A 16,681-nucleotide genomic window follows, 5' to 3' on the forward strand; every position below is an offset into this window, starting at 1 on the left:
CTTAATAATTACTCTTTTTAGGGTACTTTTTTTTTATTACGATCTATAACATATTTATCTTAATTAATAACTAAAATCACTCATTATCCTCCCCCCTCTCTCCTTCTTTCTCATTTGCGCCTCTCCCTTCTCTTTTTTTCCTTTTCTCTCTTTCTCTTTCTCCCTTTTTTAAAAATAATAATTAATTATCTTAATGTAAAATTAATTTAAATAGTATCAAAATATTTGAAATTCACACATAGTACTTATAATATATTTGTATTAAAAATATTTTAATTATATATTCACCACATTTTAATTATAATATATTGAATTCAAAATTTATTATAATTATTTTTTATTTTTTTCTCTTATTAACGGATTATATTATTGTATTAAAAAAATTTAATTATATATTCAGCACGTGCATTGAAACATGTCTATAATATGTATAATATATTGAATTCAAAATATATTAGAATTCGAATTCAATATTATACATTTTTATGAATTATATTGTTGTTATTTCAATAAATATAATATATTTCTAACAACGTAAATTGATTTGAATATTACTGGAATATTTAAAATTCACACATAATACTTATAATATATTTGTATTTAAAATATGTTAGTTATATATTCACCACGTGCATTGAAACATGTATATAATATGTATAATATATTGAATTACAAAAATATTATAATTATTTTAAATTTTTTCTCTTATTAACGGTGCTAAAATATATTATTGTATTAAAAATATTTTTGTTATATATTTATCACGTGCGTTGAAATATGCCTACAATATAATATATTGAATTCAAAATCTATTATAATTATTTTTTATTTTTTTCTCTTATTAACGAAATATATTATTGTATTAAAAATATTTTAGTTATATATTCACCACGTGTATTGAAACATGTCTATAATATGTATAATACATTAAATTCGAAATGTATTACAATTATTGTTTATATTTATATTTTTTATTGTGTTAGAAATGTATTATATATATATACACATATTAAAAAATCATCTAATTTAAAAATTAATAAAATCATCATTTTCATAATATCCAATCTAAAATTAAGTTTAAATTAAGATAATTAATTATTATTTTTAGAAGAAGGAGAAAGAGAGATAAAGAGAGAAAAAAAGGACAAAAAAAGAAGAGAAGGAGAGATAGGAGGAAGAAAGAGAGAGAGAGTAAATATTGGGCTATGCTGAGTGTTTGTTTGGGCTGTAAATATGGGCAACTACCCCTTAAGGCCCACCAAAAGCCTTGTTCCACTGCTCCGGCTACCCGCAGTTGCCGCAATCTCTCACAGTAGCATTCACCATAGCAGCAGCAGCAGTAATGAGTAAGATGTTTAATCATCTTTGTATATGCTGATTTTTTTTTATATGTAAAAACAACTTTTTGATGCTGCAGGTGAAGAAGAAATGGAAGGAAAGGTTATGGAAGGGGTTGCTTCAATAGCACTCATAGAAAACGGGTCTATTTCCGGTCACTTTATTCATCTTCCTCATTCTATCTGCTATGGAATCCATGGCACTGGTAAATAAATCAATTTTTCCCAACAAGTATGCATTTTTTTCTTATTTGAAATCATAGGTTATAAATTTTTTTGAATTAACTTGTTACTCTATTTGTCATTGTTGGAAGAAATGGTTTGCGAAAGGGAATGTAGTAGGGGTGAGGACTACCGCTTGGTGAAGCTCACAATTATTGACTACAATGTAAGAGTCATTAATGGTTCTGTTTTCACTCAATTAATAGATATTATCTCACAGGTCATCTTTGCTCTTGATTTCAAATTTTTTCAATAAAACAAAGTAAGTAATTTTATGAGATAATAACTATTAGTTGATGACTTGTTAGTTAAGAGAGTTTGATCTTTCTTATTTCTTGTAATTAATTGTTGCATATTCCAGAGAAAAAGAGAAAGGGATGTTATAGTGGAGTGCAGAGGACATGATGCTGCCAGGATTCAGAATGTTGACCATGCTCATGGGTGAGTGAGTAGCCTTAAAATTACTTTGAAGAAAGTTTAGGAAATGAAGGTTCTTGCTTTAATCTAAACGGTTTTGCTGTAGCAAAACAGATACTTTTAATGAGTGATTACGAGGTTTTCCTGACTATCTATTGTGTCGAACCTTCTATAGTTCTTCTAGGGTTTCTCTGTAGCAAAACAGATAGTAAAACTTATTTCTTGCTTTAATCTGAAGAAGCATATTTGTTTACCTGAAACTGATAGTCAAACATATGGCAAAAGGCTGGTTATACGAGTTTAAGGCTTCTCTCCATTTACACTTTACTAATTGGTTTTGTATTTTTTTGCCACAAGATGGGAGGATGATGTTGTCAATATGCTTGACAAGAAGGATCACAACCACAAGATTCTTGTTTCTTTCGAGTGTGAGACACTGAAAGCAGCTAAAGAAGCTGAGGACCATATCAACAAATTCATGCCCAAATTAGCCGGGACAGATGCTGTTGGTAAAGTTACTCTATTGCCATCAATTTACACTTTGCGAAGATTTCTCTTTCTGATAGTAATATGTCTCTGATAATGGTGTTAGCTTTCTCTAACCATCTTGTATGGCTATCAAACAAATTTTAGACTACCGGGTTTCATGACTTTGGTATGTTTCTGTGTTGTTGCTCCTTGTGCTAGTTCAAATTGTACCAGCTGCACCTTTTATTCCAGATAAGCACAACACAAAGAAAGGAATGAGGCTTTTCAAATATTTACCTCAACTAAACATCCAACCTGGAAATTTCACCGTTATTTGCACCAAATTGTGGTATTATGATCTGAAAGCTTCGGTCTTCTTATGAGATATTTATGTTGCTCGGACTATCCAAAAATGTTGCTACACCTATGCCTGATCCTCCAAAAATACATAGCATTTTAAGGATCCGACACATACCTATCAGTATTTTTAAAGAATCTGAGCAACATAGTGAGATATGCAGCATGTTAGAATGGAGAGAGGTATTCAACTGCCATTCCACGGATAAACAACTCTTAAAGTCGCAGTTATTCTCTTCTTGATATCATAAAATAAGTACTGTTCTCGGGTTATGTTTCCATCTTTCCTGCAGCTCTTGGTGATCCTTTACATTTACTTATCTTGGTGATCCTTTGGACTACTTAAGTAGAGATGAAGGTTTTGCAGTGTTGGTCTTGATTAAGAATCAGGAAAGTTCATCCAAATAACTTTCTTTATAATTAGGAAGTTAACTTGACCAGATTACATCCAGAACGCTACCCTCAATCGAAAGGGGACACAGACACTTAACCATGTCCTGATGTTGTTCTATTTGCAAAAATTGGATGTTAAACTTCTTGTACGGACGCATGGAAGTAATATTTTTCTAGCCTCCTGATCTTATCTGCCACATTCTTGCAGTTAACATTGGCAAGATGAGGATTGTAGGCTTGGACTTCGAAGATGAAACTGGAGATGGAGATGATAACCAGCAGAATATTTGAGCTGCAGCTAATCTGCACTATCTTGTGCGTCTCTCTGGCAATTTGACTGCAAAAACTGTTTCAGATAAATTGGAATGTATTATGTAGTTAGTCATGCAGTTTAAACTTATTATCTTGGTGCTACGTCTTGTAATATAATACCTCAAAAACTGCTAAGGGTTTTGCTAATTTTCATTTTAGATTAAGATGTATTACCAGTTAATCGTGTTATACTGGGGCTTCAAGCTTAGAACTCAATATATAAATATGGTGCACAGAATCAAGACAAACTCTCTTGATTACTATTGAACTATGTTTACAATTTCTGTGTAAAATCCTTGATTTCTTCTTGCTAAAGCATTTAATTTCCAGTACTAGTAATAACTATATATGTGTAAATCACATTTTCTGTCATCTTTTGCGACCTGAGACTGTTTTCTTCACTGCTCCAACAGACACTAAGAACTGATCCAGGGATGATAGGGTCCTCATGTCATCTGGAGGAAAATAGCTAGCAGCCTTTCCTAAGAGTGAAGTGAATAGAAGCGAAAGAGAAGGCCGAGTCACATAGCGCTCGCCCAAGAGTTCATCAAGAAACGCAAAGGCTGCTAACAAATCCGACCTGCTAGCGTTTATTGGAGCAGCAAAATGAGCAGGGATAATTCTCTTGAATTTCCAATCTCGGACTATACTGTCAATCCAGTCTCTAACCTGAAGTTTTGAAGGAATAGACAATATTTTTCATAATAAAGGAAAAAAAAACAATCAAAATCAAACATTTTTTCTAACAAGAAAAGGATCTTCCCATAAACTACTGTATGTTACTCTAAATATATGGGATAAAACAGATGCATTGAGCAAGCAGCCATCATTAAATTTTGATCCCAGATTTCTGCTGATATGCTTTACAAGTATGTGCATAATAGAGACATTGCTTGCTATTCTGATTAGTGATTTCACCTAGTAAACTGAAGGATAGTTTTGCAATAGCAAAAAAGCGTGAGTGATTTCTTTGACCATGAGTGTTTGGTTCTTCCAGATATTAGCGCATTAATTGCTAGATAAACCAATATATACGGTAATACTCCCTCTACTCTATTACAAGACACACTTCTGTTTTTTAATCGGTTGGAAAAAAATGCGGAATAACACAAAAATATATGGTCAAAATAATGAAATTAATGACACCAAGAATTTTACGTGAAAACTCTTTTAAAATAAGGAAAAAAACTACGGGCCAAGAGGGGGCCAAGAGGAGCAACTGATATCACTATATTAAGAAATTTTACACTGTGTAGTCACGAGTACAATACTCAAAAATGACCACAACACACTCAAAAGAAAAAACACTCTTTTAGTTTCCACCTTACAAAAAATATTGCTCATACTCTATTTTTCTTCACAAATTATTTCTTATAGTCTATGTAACACCTCACTTTGCTCTTTAATATTTTTTCTATGTATCTTGGTGTCTTAAATGAGGAGCTGAAGAGCTCCTTTTATAGGTGAAATTTGCATTTCACCGTCAAAGAAATCATGCCACTTTCTTTGACCTTTACAATTTGCAATTGCAAATTGCAGAAAGATTGGCAGTCATTTTTTACTAAGAAGGAAATGGACAGCAACCCTTTATGATTTTTGAAAAGTAGGGACTGGACCCCACAAATCTCCCCCTCTAGTCTCATTCACTAGAAGCGGGTATCTTCATCTTCTCAGAGAGAGCTCATGCCAACAAGTTCTTTACACAATTCGAACTTGTCCCTTGTTACCACTTTGGTCAGCATATCTACAGGATTCTCATTTGTAGAGATCTTTTCAACCTACATAAATTCGTCTTTTATCTTTTTTCGAATCCAGTGACATCTCACGTCTATGTGTTTCGTCCTTGCATAGTACATGGAGTTGTTGCTCAAGTCTGTTGTACAATAAACGACATGCTCCTTCTGATGCAAGCCAAATTCTTGAAGAAATTGTTTGAGTCATATCATCTCCTTGCCAGCTTCAGTAGCCGCAATATACTCAACTTCAGTTGTAAACAGTGTAACACACTTTTGCAACTTCGACTGCCATGATATAGCTCCCCCTGAAAAAGTAAACAAATATTCAATAGTGGATTTTCTATTATCAAGGTCACTTGTCATATCAGCATCTGTATAGCCCTTCAAGATTGGATTTGATCCTCCAAAATACAAACATTTATCTGAGCTTCCTCTCAGATACTTGAGTATCCACTTTACAACTTCCCAATGTTGTTTTCCTGCATTGTCGAGAAACCTGCTGACAACACCAACTGCGTCAGCAATATCAAGTCTAGTGCATACCATTGCATACATTAAACTTCCGACGACGGAGGAATATGAAACTTTGGCCATGCTTTCTTTTTCTTCCCTAGTTGTAGGACACATCATCTTGAGCAACTTCATATGATCAGGAAGAGGTGTGCTAACAGGCTTAACATTGTTCATGTTGAAGCGCTCTAATACATGTTCAATATACTTCTCTTGTGATAGATAAATCTCTTTTTCATCCCTAAGACGAGTAATTCTCATGCCCAAAATTTGCTTGGCATGATCCAAGTCTTTTATAGCAAAAGACTTACACAACTCTTTCTTCAACTTGTCAATTTTGGAAGTATTTCTGCCCACAATCAACATATCATCCACATATAGCAAGAGGATGATAAATATATACAATGATCTGAAGAAGTATTCTTGTAGCCTTGCTCCCCTATGATAGATTCAAACTTCTTGTACCACTGTCTAGGAGCTTGTTTTAGCCCGTAGAGACTCTTTTTGAGTTTGTACACAAAATTTTCTTTACCATTTACTTTGAAGCCCTCAGGTTGTTCCGTATAAATCTCCTCTTCTATGTCACCGTGAAGAAAAGTCATCTTCACATCCATCTGCTCAATCTCTAAATTAAGACTAGTAGCCAAACCAAGAACTATACGAATGGAGGACATTTTCACGATAGGAGAAAATATTAAGCCAAAGTCAATACCCTTCCTTTGACCAAATCCTTTAACAACCAATCTAGCTTTGTACCTCGGCTTCAAGCTATGTTCTTCAACTTTAACTTTGAACACCCACTTGTTCTTCAAAGCTCGCATGCCCTTAGGTAATTTCACCAACTCATAAGTGTAGTTCTCATGCAAAGATTTCATCTAATCTTGCATAGCTTCAACCCATTGATTTTTATGTTAGTCTACGTTTTTCCAACAAACTGGTATAGCTTCTAGTGAATGTGACAGGAGGGGGAGATTTGTGGGATCCAGTCCCTACTTTTCAAAAGTCATAAAGGGTTGCTGCCAATTTCCTTCTTAGTCAAAAATGACTGTCAATCTTTCTACAATTTGCAATTGCAAATTGCAAAGTTCAAAGAAAGTGGCACAATTTCTTTGACTGTGAAATGCAAATTTCACCTATAAAAGGAGCTCTTCAGCTCCTCATTTAAGACACACCAAGATAGAGAGAAAAAATATTAAAGAGCAAAGTGAGGTGTTACATAGACTATAAGAAAATAGTTTGTTAAGAAAAGTAAAGTATGAGCGATATTGTTTGTAAGGTGGAAACTAAAAGAGTGTTATTTCTTTTGAGTGTGTTGTGGTCATTTTTGAGTATTGTACTCGTAACTACACGATGTAAAATTCCTTACTATAGTGATATGAGTTGCTCCTCTTGGCCCGTGGTTTTTTCCCTTATTTAAAGAGTTTCCACGTAAAAATTTTGGTGTCATTATTTTTTCCTTTTTTATCACATTATTTTGACCATATATTTTTGTGTTAGTCCGCGTTTTCCCAACAAGTTAGCAAAAAAGCGTGAGTGATTTCTTTGACCATGAGTGTTTGGTTCTTCCAAATATTAGCGCATTGATTGCTTGATAAACCAAGATATACTATAATACTCCCTCTATTCTATTACATGACACTTCCGTTTTTAATCTGTTCAAAAAGGAGTAACCCCTTTCTATATTTGAAAATTTCCATTTTACCCTTAATAACATGCTTTTATGACCATTGAAATGCCAGGGCATGTTTGAAGAACACAAGTTTTAGTGGTATTTTGGTAGGTGATGAAATTTTTTTGTTCTTTCTTAAAACTCCATGACTAGCCAAACACCGACATATAATATGGAATAAATAAAGTAGTTAAGCAAAATGGAAGAAAGTGATAGGTGACTTACCTTTTCAGGAACTTTGCTAAAAACCAATGTTTTTACAATAGGTGAAACAATTATCTTTTGTGACATCTGGGCAAAGCTAGCCTTTGGCTCCAGAAGATTTGATGGACCTAGAAACAGAATCTGGAGAACCATCCTCTCCCATCCTGAAAAACAAATGCAGGGAGATACAGATTTTGGATCATTTTTGTTTCAAGAACCAATGGTTCATCAGCTTCTTGGTTATTAGTGGAGAGGGCTAACCTTTCTGTCGATTGATTTTGTTGTCAACAACAGGTTCTTCAGGGACTTCTTTTCCTTTACTAAGTAATTTAACAGCCAAACCATTTTTTGCAGATGATAATAAGGATTCCTTACTAATGCACTCAGGTGGTGTACTTGGGACAAATATCACAGCATCTGTCACCAACAGCGTCCTTGACTTTTTATGATAGAATGCCACCTCAACATATGGTCCAATTCCTAAAGAACCAATATGGAAAAGTTATCAGATTTGAATCACGAGGTACAGCTGCACCATTCAAGGGTAACTTTACAGTTGTAGCAAAAAGATTCCGTGATCATACGTGAAATTAACCTTAGTTCAGACTAAAACTAGAGCAGAATCTATTATTACGTACCAACTTCGGGAGAGCTCAAAACCTTCTGCTCAATATCATCAGCCCATGGTGTTGACATATCCGCATCTTTCAGTGTTTTTGCACGGAAAATCCCAAAAAACTCAAGAGGCAGGTTTAAAGGCCAACTCCATTGCCTTGGTGCCACCCATACTTGAGCCTTTGGGAACTTTCTGGAAAATGGACCAACAAATATTTTGTGCTCATATGCAAATGTTGGTAGGATGATATATTTCACAGGATATCCTAACTCTTTCACGAGCTGCAAAAGTCGAAACACACTTGTAAACATCAATATTTTAACAATAATCACATGGATACCGTTAAAATGTTACTAATAGCAGGACAAAGGCGCACTAAAACAAGGACCCTCATCATATCTAATCATTTTTGATCCTTGAAATACAACAATAACTATGCCTCAAGCCCGAGCAAATGAGGGTCAGGTACATGAATTCTTACTGTCTCTGTTGCTCCATTTAACCTCATTTATATAGTGAGAAAGTAAGTAGGTAATCTGAATGGATCCAATATTATGTAATGAAAACAGGATAGCTGTCAATGATGTCTTCTGAGTTACCTGAATACACTCCTTGGTTGGAGCAATTGGAGCATGAACCCACAATTCACCAGATTTATGTTTGATGACAGTCATTCTGATGTTTGTTGAAACACTGCTAAATCCCAGTGCTTGCTCTTGCTCAAATAACCAAATGGTGTCTTTCACAGCCTGAGATACTAATGTTATAATAGTGTTAGTAGCAAACCTTTTCATATCAGTGTTGGTTAAGCATGAAACAGAAGTCTTTAGAGAGACAAAGGTAAGGTCTGCGCACACTTTACCCTTCCTAGACCTCACTTTGTGGGATTACACTGGGTATGTTGTTGTTGTTCATCTTAGTAATCAACTAATTATCCACGGCCCCGGCCCCTTAATAGGTACAAACAAACCTTTTCATATCAGTGTTGGTTAAGCATGATACAAAAGTCTTTTAGAGAGACAGAGGTAAGGTCTGCGTACACTTTACCCTCCCTAGACCTCACTTTGTGGGATTACACTGGGTATGTAGTTGTTGTTCATCTTAGTAATCAACTAATTATCCACGGCCTAGACCTCTAAATAGGTACAAAGCCAGGTTGAGATGTCTAAGTGAAATATGCAGAAAGTTTTAAGCCTAATCACTTTCTTATTCCATGGTTTCCATTTAGGCCATGGAAACATGATCCTAAGTTAAGGTCTCATCGCCACGTGATTAGTCAAGTATGTGATAATTCTTTTTGATAATGTTCATAGTTAGATTTGATCTCAGAACCTCTGCATGCTCTAATAAGAGTATGACCATTTCATTAAACTGTCCGAGAGAACACACTTTTTTTTTATTGTCATAGAGAACACACTTTTATTTGCCTAATTATTCTCAACAATTATCTAAAATGATAACAAAGCACGAAAGTACAGAGAATCGAATTGAATAATGAGAGATGGTTACCTCAGTTCTAATGGTTTGTCTATTGAGAAAAGGGCCAAGAGGGAAAGGAAATCCAGTGAAATTTAGGTAAAATCTTCCCCCACAAACACCGCCAGAGTCATTGCTCTGTTCAGAATTTCTACTAGTAGCAGCAGATACTACCAAGCAAACATCATTTCCACCTTTAATTCTTCTGCTTTGTAACTGCAAATTGAGACCCTTTATTGGAAACCCACTACTCAAATTGGATCCGAATTCCCTACAACATGATATGCTGTGTAAAACTGGTGATTTTGCTGCCATAGATGCTACCATTTTTTTTCTTTCTTAAAAATTAACAGAGGTTCTGTGCTGAATGTATATGGAGTTGATGGTAGGTTGCCATTTGCGACACGTGGACGATCTATGTTAGATTGTCTTACTTGGAAGTTTTATTAATTTTATGTGGACGATACTAATAGCCACGGAAAATCTCACCTCCCACTTGGGAATTTCAACCAAATAATATCACCATGTTAAAAGGCGGATGTGTGAGATGGGTTGTTTTCCTTAGTATGGAGCAAGACGTAAGCAAGCGTGAAATTGTTTTAATTTTTAATTTACAATGTAGTAAAATAATATAGTAATACAAAATTATAAAAAATATATTAATAGTTTAAAACAATTAGAAAAATAATTAAACAAACTCATAGAAAATATGGATATTCACGATTTGGTGAAAAATAAATCAAACCAAATCAATTAAAAATGTGATATTTCGTTTGGTTTGATTTTAAATTTAAAGACCAACAACATTTGATTTAGTTTGATTTTAATTTATTAAAAAAAATTCAAATCGATAAATTATATGCATAAATTTTATAATTATTTGAATATATGAGATCAATTTTTCATAAATAATTATAAATATTTTTTTAAAATCATCAGATTTTAGTCTACTTATTTCATATGCACTGAAACACTTTTAAATTACATTTCTTAAGAAATATGTCCAAATCCAACACTCTATAAGTTTAATTGTCTACATCACTACATGTGGTGTGGACTGTGGTGTACTGTCAGTTTTTATTTCTTATGATTATGCAATTTAAATATGCTAATGCTTCTAAATATGATTGAGAAACAATAGTTTATCCATATTAGAAAAGTGGATGTTATGTCCACGTCCCTTTCCCCTTTCCCCTTTCCCCTTTCCCCATTTTTCTTCCTTTTTTTCACTCAAATTTATTTTTTCAACTTGTTCTATTTTTTTTCTGCAGTGGCTATAAATAATCATTGTTGTGATACATATCGAATGCAGATATAGAAAAGAAATACAGACACTTTCTCTCTAACATTCATCTCTTCCTCTCAATATATTCCGTTATAATTATTTTACTATTTGCTAAGTTATTTATAGCACGTTATCAACACAAGGCTCCCACTATTTTTTTAAGATAACAAAAAGTGATAAGAATTTTATTTAATTTTATTTTCATAAAATGGCAAATATTTTAAAACTTGAATTTGTGGCTCTGGACATTTCTGGAAAAAGGCTACTCCTCATGGGCACTAGATGCCAAAATTCATCTAGAATTGATGGGTCTGACAGACACCATCAAAGATAATAACACGACATCTAGTCAAGACCGTGCAAAAACTATGATTTTTCTCCGCCACCATCTTGACGAGGGGCTCAAATTACAATATCTTACATTTAAAAGAAAGTTATGACCACCTGAAGTTGGTCATGCTTCCACAAGCACGTCATGACTGATTAAATTTGAGACTAATAGACTTCAAAAATATAACTGAATATAATGCTGCCTTATTTAGAATTATAACTCAGTTAAATTTATGCGGAGACAAAATTACTGAGCAAGATAAACTCAAAAAAATATACTCCACATTTCCACCCGCGAATATGCTCCTGCAGCAGCAATATCGCAAAAAAGGTTTTACAAAATATTTTGAATTATTATCTCACCTTCTTATTACTGAAAGACATAATGAATTATTAATGAAAAATTATGATAGTCGGTCTGTTGGTTCTTTGTCACTTCCAGAAGTGAATCAGGCAAATTATAACCAACGAGAAAAAGGTCATGGCCCCAGTCGTGATCGTGGTCATGGGCGAAAAAGAAAATTATAATCATGATACTCGGCTGGCACCGAGAAATGATCAGCAATATAAAAGACAGGGTAAAAAGCCAGAAGCTTTACTAAAGAAAAATTCAGAAAGTGTATGTCATAGATGTGGAGGTGTGGGGCATTGGTCGCAGACTTGCCGGTCGTCAAAACGCTTGGTTCAGATATATCAGACATCTTTGAAAAGGGCAGAAAATAATTCAGAGATAAATTTTATCTCTGAAGAAAATATTGAGCCCATGCATTTGGATGTAGCTGATTTCTTTAATTTTCCAGACGAAAATATGAATATTGATAGGACTAATAATATGTAAATATTTTTCTTTTTATCTGTATTAAATATTATGTTTATATTTTTCTAGTCAATGTAAATAAATAAAATTTGTGTAATATACCATGTGTTAATACTTATTTTATTTCTTATTGAAGAAAATATGGAAATGCCTCAAATCTTATTTGGATCAATGATCAATCAAGAGGATATTTGTGTAATTGATAGTGGAACAACTCATGTTATTTTTAAAGACGGGAAATATTTTTCAAATTTGCTTAGAAGAAAAGCTAATGTTACTACAATATCTGATAATTCAAAAATGATTGAAGGCTCCGGAAGAACTACTATAATTCTGCCTAAGGAGACAAAAATTGTTATAGAAGATGCATTATTCTCTTCTAAATCCCCAAGAAACTTGTTAAGTTTTAAAGATATTCACAGAAATGGATATCATGTTGAGACACTAAATGAAATGAATATTGAATATCTTGGTATAACCAAGAGTGTCTCAGGCCAGAAATATATTTTGGAAAAATTATCAACTTTGTCCTCTAGCCTATATTATGCAAAATTTAGTGTAATTGAAGCACATATGATCGTAAACCAGAAGTTTACTGATCTAAATACATTTGTGCTATGGCATGATCGAATAGGTCATCCTGGATCAATAATGATGAGACGAATCCTTGAAAATTCAACTGGACATCCGTTAAAGAACCAGAAGATTCTTACGAATGGTGAATTTTCATGTGCTGCTTGTTATCAAGGCAAATTAATTGCCAGACCATCGACCCTGAAAGTTGACATCGAATCTCCTGGCATTTTAGAGCGTATACATGGAGATATATGTGGACCTATTCATCTACCTAGTGGATTGTTTAGATATTTTATGGTCCTAATAGATGCATCATCTAGATGGTCTTATGTGTGCCTATTATCATCTCGCAACCTGGTGTTTGCGAAGTTGTTAGCACAAATAATAAGATTGAGAGCACAATTCTCAGATTATTCAATTAAGGCTATTTACCTTGATAATGCTGGAGAATTTACATCACAAGCTTTTAATGATTATTGCTTATCAATTGGGATAAAAATTAAACATCATGTTCCTCATGTTCATACTCAAAATGGCTTTGCAGAGTCATTTATAAAGCGCCTACAATTGATAGCAAGATCTCTACTAATGAAAACAAATTTACCAATTATTGTTTGGGGTCATGCTATCTTACATGCAGCAGCACTTGTACGTCTCAGACTGACACATTATAATAAATACTCTCCGTTAGTATTTGGACATGAGCCAAATATAGCCCATCTAAGAGTTTTTTGTTGTGAGATATACGTGCCTGTAGCACCACCACAACGTACAAAGATGGATCCTCAATGAAGGTTGGGCATATATGTTGGGTTTGACTCACCCTCCATAATTCGATACCTTGAATCGTTGACTGGAGACTTATTCACTGCTCGATTTGCAGATTGTCGATTTGATGAAACACTTTTTCCGCCATTAGGGGAGAGAAAAAGGAACCCAAAGAAAGAAAAAGAAATTGCGTGAAAAGATTCATCACTATCACATTTTGATCCACGTACCCGCACATGTGAATAGGAAGTCCAGAAGATCATCCACTTACAAAAAAAGCAAATCAAATGCTAGATAAATTTACTAATTTGAAACGGATAACTAAGTCACATATCCTTGCAGTGAATGTGCCAATCTGAATTGATGTCCCAAAAGGACCATCTACTAGTATCATAGCTTCTGAATCTCAAACACGCCTGAAGCGTGGTAGACCATTGGGTTCAAATGATAAAAATCCTAAAAAGAGAAGCGTGAGAAATAATAAAGATGATACTACACAAGAACCTCCTAAAGAAAGTCAAGATTTGAGTAATCTTGATATTTCTAAAGAAATCAGTGAACTCGAGACTCAAGTGAATGAAGAACTTTCAATAAGTTCTATAGGTGATGAGATAAATTTAGATCGATCAAAAATTACAGTAGATAATATTTTTGCATATAATGTTGCAATTAACCTCATGCAAGATAATGAAAGTCTTGAGCCTAAATCCGTCGAAGAATGTCGACGCAGATGTGATTGGCCAGAATGGCAATTCAATTAGAATTAGACTCACTTGCTAAACGTGAGGTTTTTGGACCTGTAGTCCAAACCCCTGAAGGTGTAAAACCAGTTGGCTATAAATGAGTTTTTGTGCGAAAATGAAATGAGAGAAATGAAATTGTAAGATACAAGGCATGCCTTGTTGCACAAGGATTCTCTCAAAGACCCGGGGTCAACTATGAAGAAACATATTCACCTGTTATGGATGGAATAACATTTCGATATCTCATCAGTTTAGCTGTACATAAAAAATCTTGAAATACATCTAATGGATGTCGTTACAGCTTACATTTACGGTTCACTTGATAATGAAATTTATATGAAAATCCCTAAAGGATTAAAATTGCCTGAAGCATGTAATAAGTCTAGATGTACTCAATAAAACTGCAAAGATCATTATATGGTCTGAAACAATCTGGGCGCATGTGGTATAATCGCCTTAGTGAGTACTTAATAAATGAAGGTTATATAAATGATGTCATTTGTCCATTTGTTTTTATTAAGAAAATGAAATCAGAATTTGTTATACTCGCCGTTTATGTTGATGACGTAAATCTCATTGGAACCCCTGAAGAGGTCCAAAAGGCAATTGAATATCTAAAGAAAGAATTTGAGATGAAAGATCTCGGAAAGACAAAACTTTATCTAGGTCTGCAAATTGAACATTTAGCAGAAGGGGTCTTTGTCCATCAATTTGCCTACACTGAGAAAATCTTAAAAAGATTTTACATGGACAAAACACTTGAAGTAGAAAAAGATCCATTTCGACCTCCAAAAAAAGGTGAAGAACTTCTTGGTCCTGAAGTACCATATCTCGCTGCAATTGGTGCACTTATGTATCTTGCTAATGCAACTAGACCTGATATAACTTTTTCTGTTAATTTGCTGGCAAGGTATAGTTCATCCCCAACGCGAGGACATTGAAATAGTATCAAACATATTTTGCGATACCTCAAGGGTACTATTGATATGGGTTTGTTTTATACTAACAAAGACTGTGCAGACCTTATTGGTTATGCAGATGGAGTTTATTTATCAGATCCACATAAAGCTCGATCTCAGACAGGCTATCTATTTACACATGAAGGAACTGCTATTTCATGGCGATCTACAAAACAGTCTATTGTTGCTACTTCTTCAAATCATGCGGAAATAATAGCAATTCATGAAGCAAGTAGAGAATATGTGTGGTTGAGATCGATAATACAATTCATCAAGGAAAGATGCGGTTTGAAAAATAATGTTAAAGTACCCACAGTTATATTCGAAGACAATGCCGCGTGCATAGCTCAATTGAAAAGTGGCTTTATAAAAGGAGATAGAACAAAACATATTTTATCAAAATTATTCTTCATACATGATATTCAAAAGAATGGGGATATTGATGTACCATAATTTTAGTGCGATTGCTTTAATGACTTATTGAAGGAGATTGGACAGGTCACCCATGTGGGTCAACCCGGATCCATGAGAGATTAAATATATATAATTATGTACTCCCTCTATTCCATATTAACTGAATTTCTAGAGTTTTTTTCATTGTTCAAAATAACTGAATTGTTCAAAATTCAAGAAAAATGTTTAAAACTTTTTCCATGTTTACCCTTTCCATTAATGAAGTTTTGTAATTTTCTAGAAGTTAAACTACACTATTTACAAAGTTACACTCCAATAAACGACTTGTATTTATGATTTCACATTTAATCATTTTTATGAGGTTGATTAAACAAAAGAGTAATAGAGAAAAATATAGTTCAAATTTTGTCCTCAAATGCTTTTCTTAATATGTGTGCATTACCTTAGAAACTCGGGAGATTGAATTAAAAGAGACTTTTGAGAGTGTAAATAAAAAAAATAGGACATAAGTCTTGAAAATGAAATAAAAGGAACTCTTTTTTAATTAGTGATAATGACACATATTTTAAAAATCTACAAGTTTTTTTAATTTACAAAATACCCCTTCTCTTTGTTTCCCTGCCCCTCAGCCCCATCCTCCCCCAACCCCCCCCTCCTCCACGTCATCATCACCTCCAAACAACTAGCAGATGTTTAAACATTTATCCAAACAACAAACAAATATTTTCATATCCCGATCTCCAAAACAATTAGCAAATATTTTCATATTTCTCCAAACAACTAGCTGATATTTAAAATATTCTCATTGCTTTAACTAAAGAATCATAAAAAATATCTAAACAACTTAGAGTTGTTTAAATATCTTCTGATTGTTTGAACTAAATAACTTTTGGTTGTTTAAACAATTTTTGGTGGTTTAAACAACTTCTGTTGTTTGAACTAAACAACTTAGAGTTGTTTAACCAACATCTCTTGGTTGCTTGAACAACTCATGTTTATATATACAACATATCCTCTCTTCTCTTCTCTTCTCTTTTCATTTTTCATTGAAGCTTTCTTTGGCTCTCAAAAG

At 33.7% G+C, this 16,681-nt stretch overlaps 2 protein-coding genes across 5 annotated transcripts; one reads left to right on the top strand and one right to left on the bottom strand.

Moving 5' to 3' along the window:
• The first annotated feature begins 1,210 nt into the window (after positions 1-1,210).
• On the top strand, positions 1,211-3,664 carry LOC129893948 (uncharacterized). 3 transcript variants are annotated; one of them, XM_055969398.1, is made up of 6 exons: positions 1,211-1,346; positions 1,418-1,543; positions 1,652-1,725; positions 1,921-2,000; positions 2,334-2,485; positions 3,403-3,664. In XM_055969398.1, the coding sequence occupies exons 1-6, from the start codon at positions 1,343-1,345 to the stop codon at positions 3,483-3,485; spliced, it is 519 nt and encodes a 172-aa protein (XP_055825373.1). In that variant the 5' UTR covers positions 1,211-1,342; the 3' UTR covers positions 3,486-3,664. The 3 variants fall into 3 exon arrangements, with proteins under 3 accessions (XP_055825373.1, XP_055825374.1, XP_055825375.1); XM_055969399.1 differs by having other exon boundaries at positions 1,424-1,543; XM_055969400.1 differs by having other exon boundaries at positions 1,427-1,543.
• Positions 3,411-10,190, bottom strand: LOC129893947 (uncharacterized). Of its 2 annotated transcripts, none has more exons than XM_055969397.1 (6): positions 9,751-10,190; positions 8,841-8,990; positions 8,264-8,522; positions 7,887-8,105; positions 7,647-7,789; positions 3,411-3,540 (listed from the first exon to the last, which is right to left on the bottom strand). In XM_055969397.1, exons 1-6 carry the CDS (start codon positions 10,042-10,044, stop codon positions 3,493-3,495), a joined length of 1,113 nt encoding a protein of 370 aa, XP_055825372.1. In that variant the 5' UTR covers positions 10,045-10,190; the 3' UTR covers positions 3,411-3,492. The 2 variants fall into 2 exon arrangements, with proteins under 2 accessions (XP_055825372.1, XP_055825371.1); XM_055969396.1 differs by lacking the exon at positions 3,411-3,540 and adding an exon at positions 3,745-4,175 and having other exon boundaries at positions 9,751-10,186.
• Between the last annotated feature and the right edge of the window lie 6,491 nt (positions 10,191-16,681).

The sequence above is a fragment of the Solanum dulcamara genome, chromosome 7 (assembly GCF_947179165.1).
Source record: "Solanum dulcamara chromosome 7, daSolDulc1.2, whole genome shotgun sequence".
Classification (NCBI taxonomy): Eukaryota; Viridiplantae; Streptophyta; class Magnoliopsida; order Solanales; family Solanaceae; genus Solanum; species Solanum dulcamara.

What these genes read in the sequence shown, in the direction of transcription:
- LOC129893947 (XM_055969396.1), bottom strand. Translation starts at nt 10,044, where the DNA reads ATGGTAGCATCTATGGCAGCAAAATCACCAGTTTTACACAGCATATCA. An exon ending in CAAAATCAATCGACAGAAAG is followed by an intron (nt 7,790 to 7,886) that starts GTTAGCCCTCTC and finishes TTTGTTTTTCAG; the next exon opens with GATGGGAGAGGATGGTTCTC. An exon ending in TTAGCAAAGTTCCTGAAAAG is followed by an intron (nt 4,176 to 7,646) that starts GTAAGTCACCTA and finishes TCAAAACTTCAG; the next exon opens with GTTAGAGACTGGATTGACAG.
- LOC129893948 (XM_055969398.1), top strand. An exon ending in CTATGGAATCCATGGCACTG is followed by an intron (nt 1,544 to 1,651) that starts GTAAATAAATCA and finishes CATTGTTGGAAG; the next exon opens with AAATGGTTTGCGAAAGGGAA. An exon ending in AGCCGGGACAGATGCTGTTG is followed by an intron (nt 2,486 to 3,402) that starts GTAAAGTTACTC and finishes ACATTCTTGCAG; the next exon opens with TTAACATTGGCAAGATGAGG.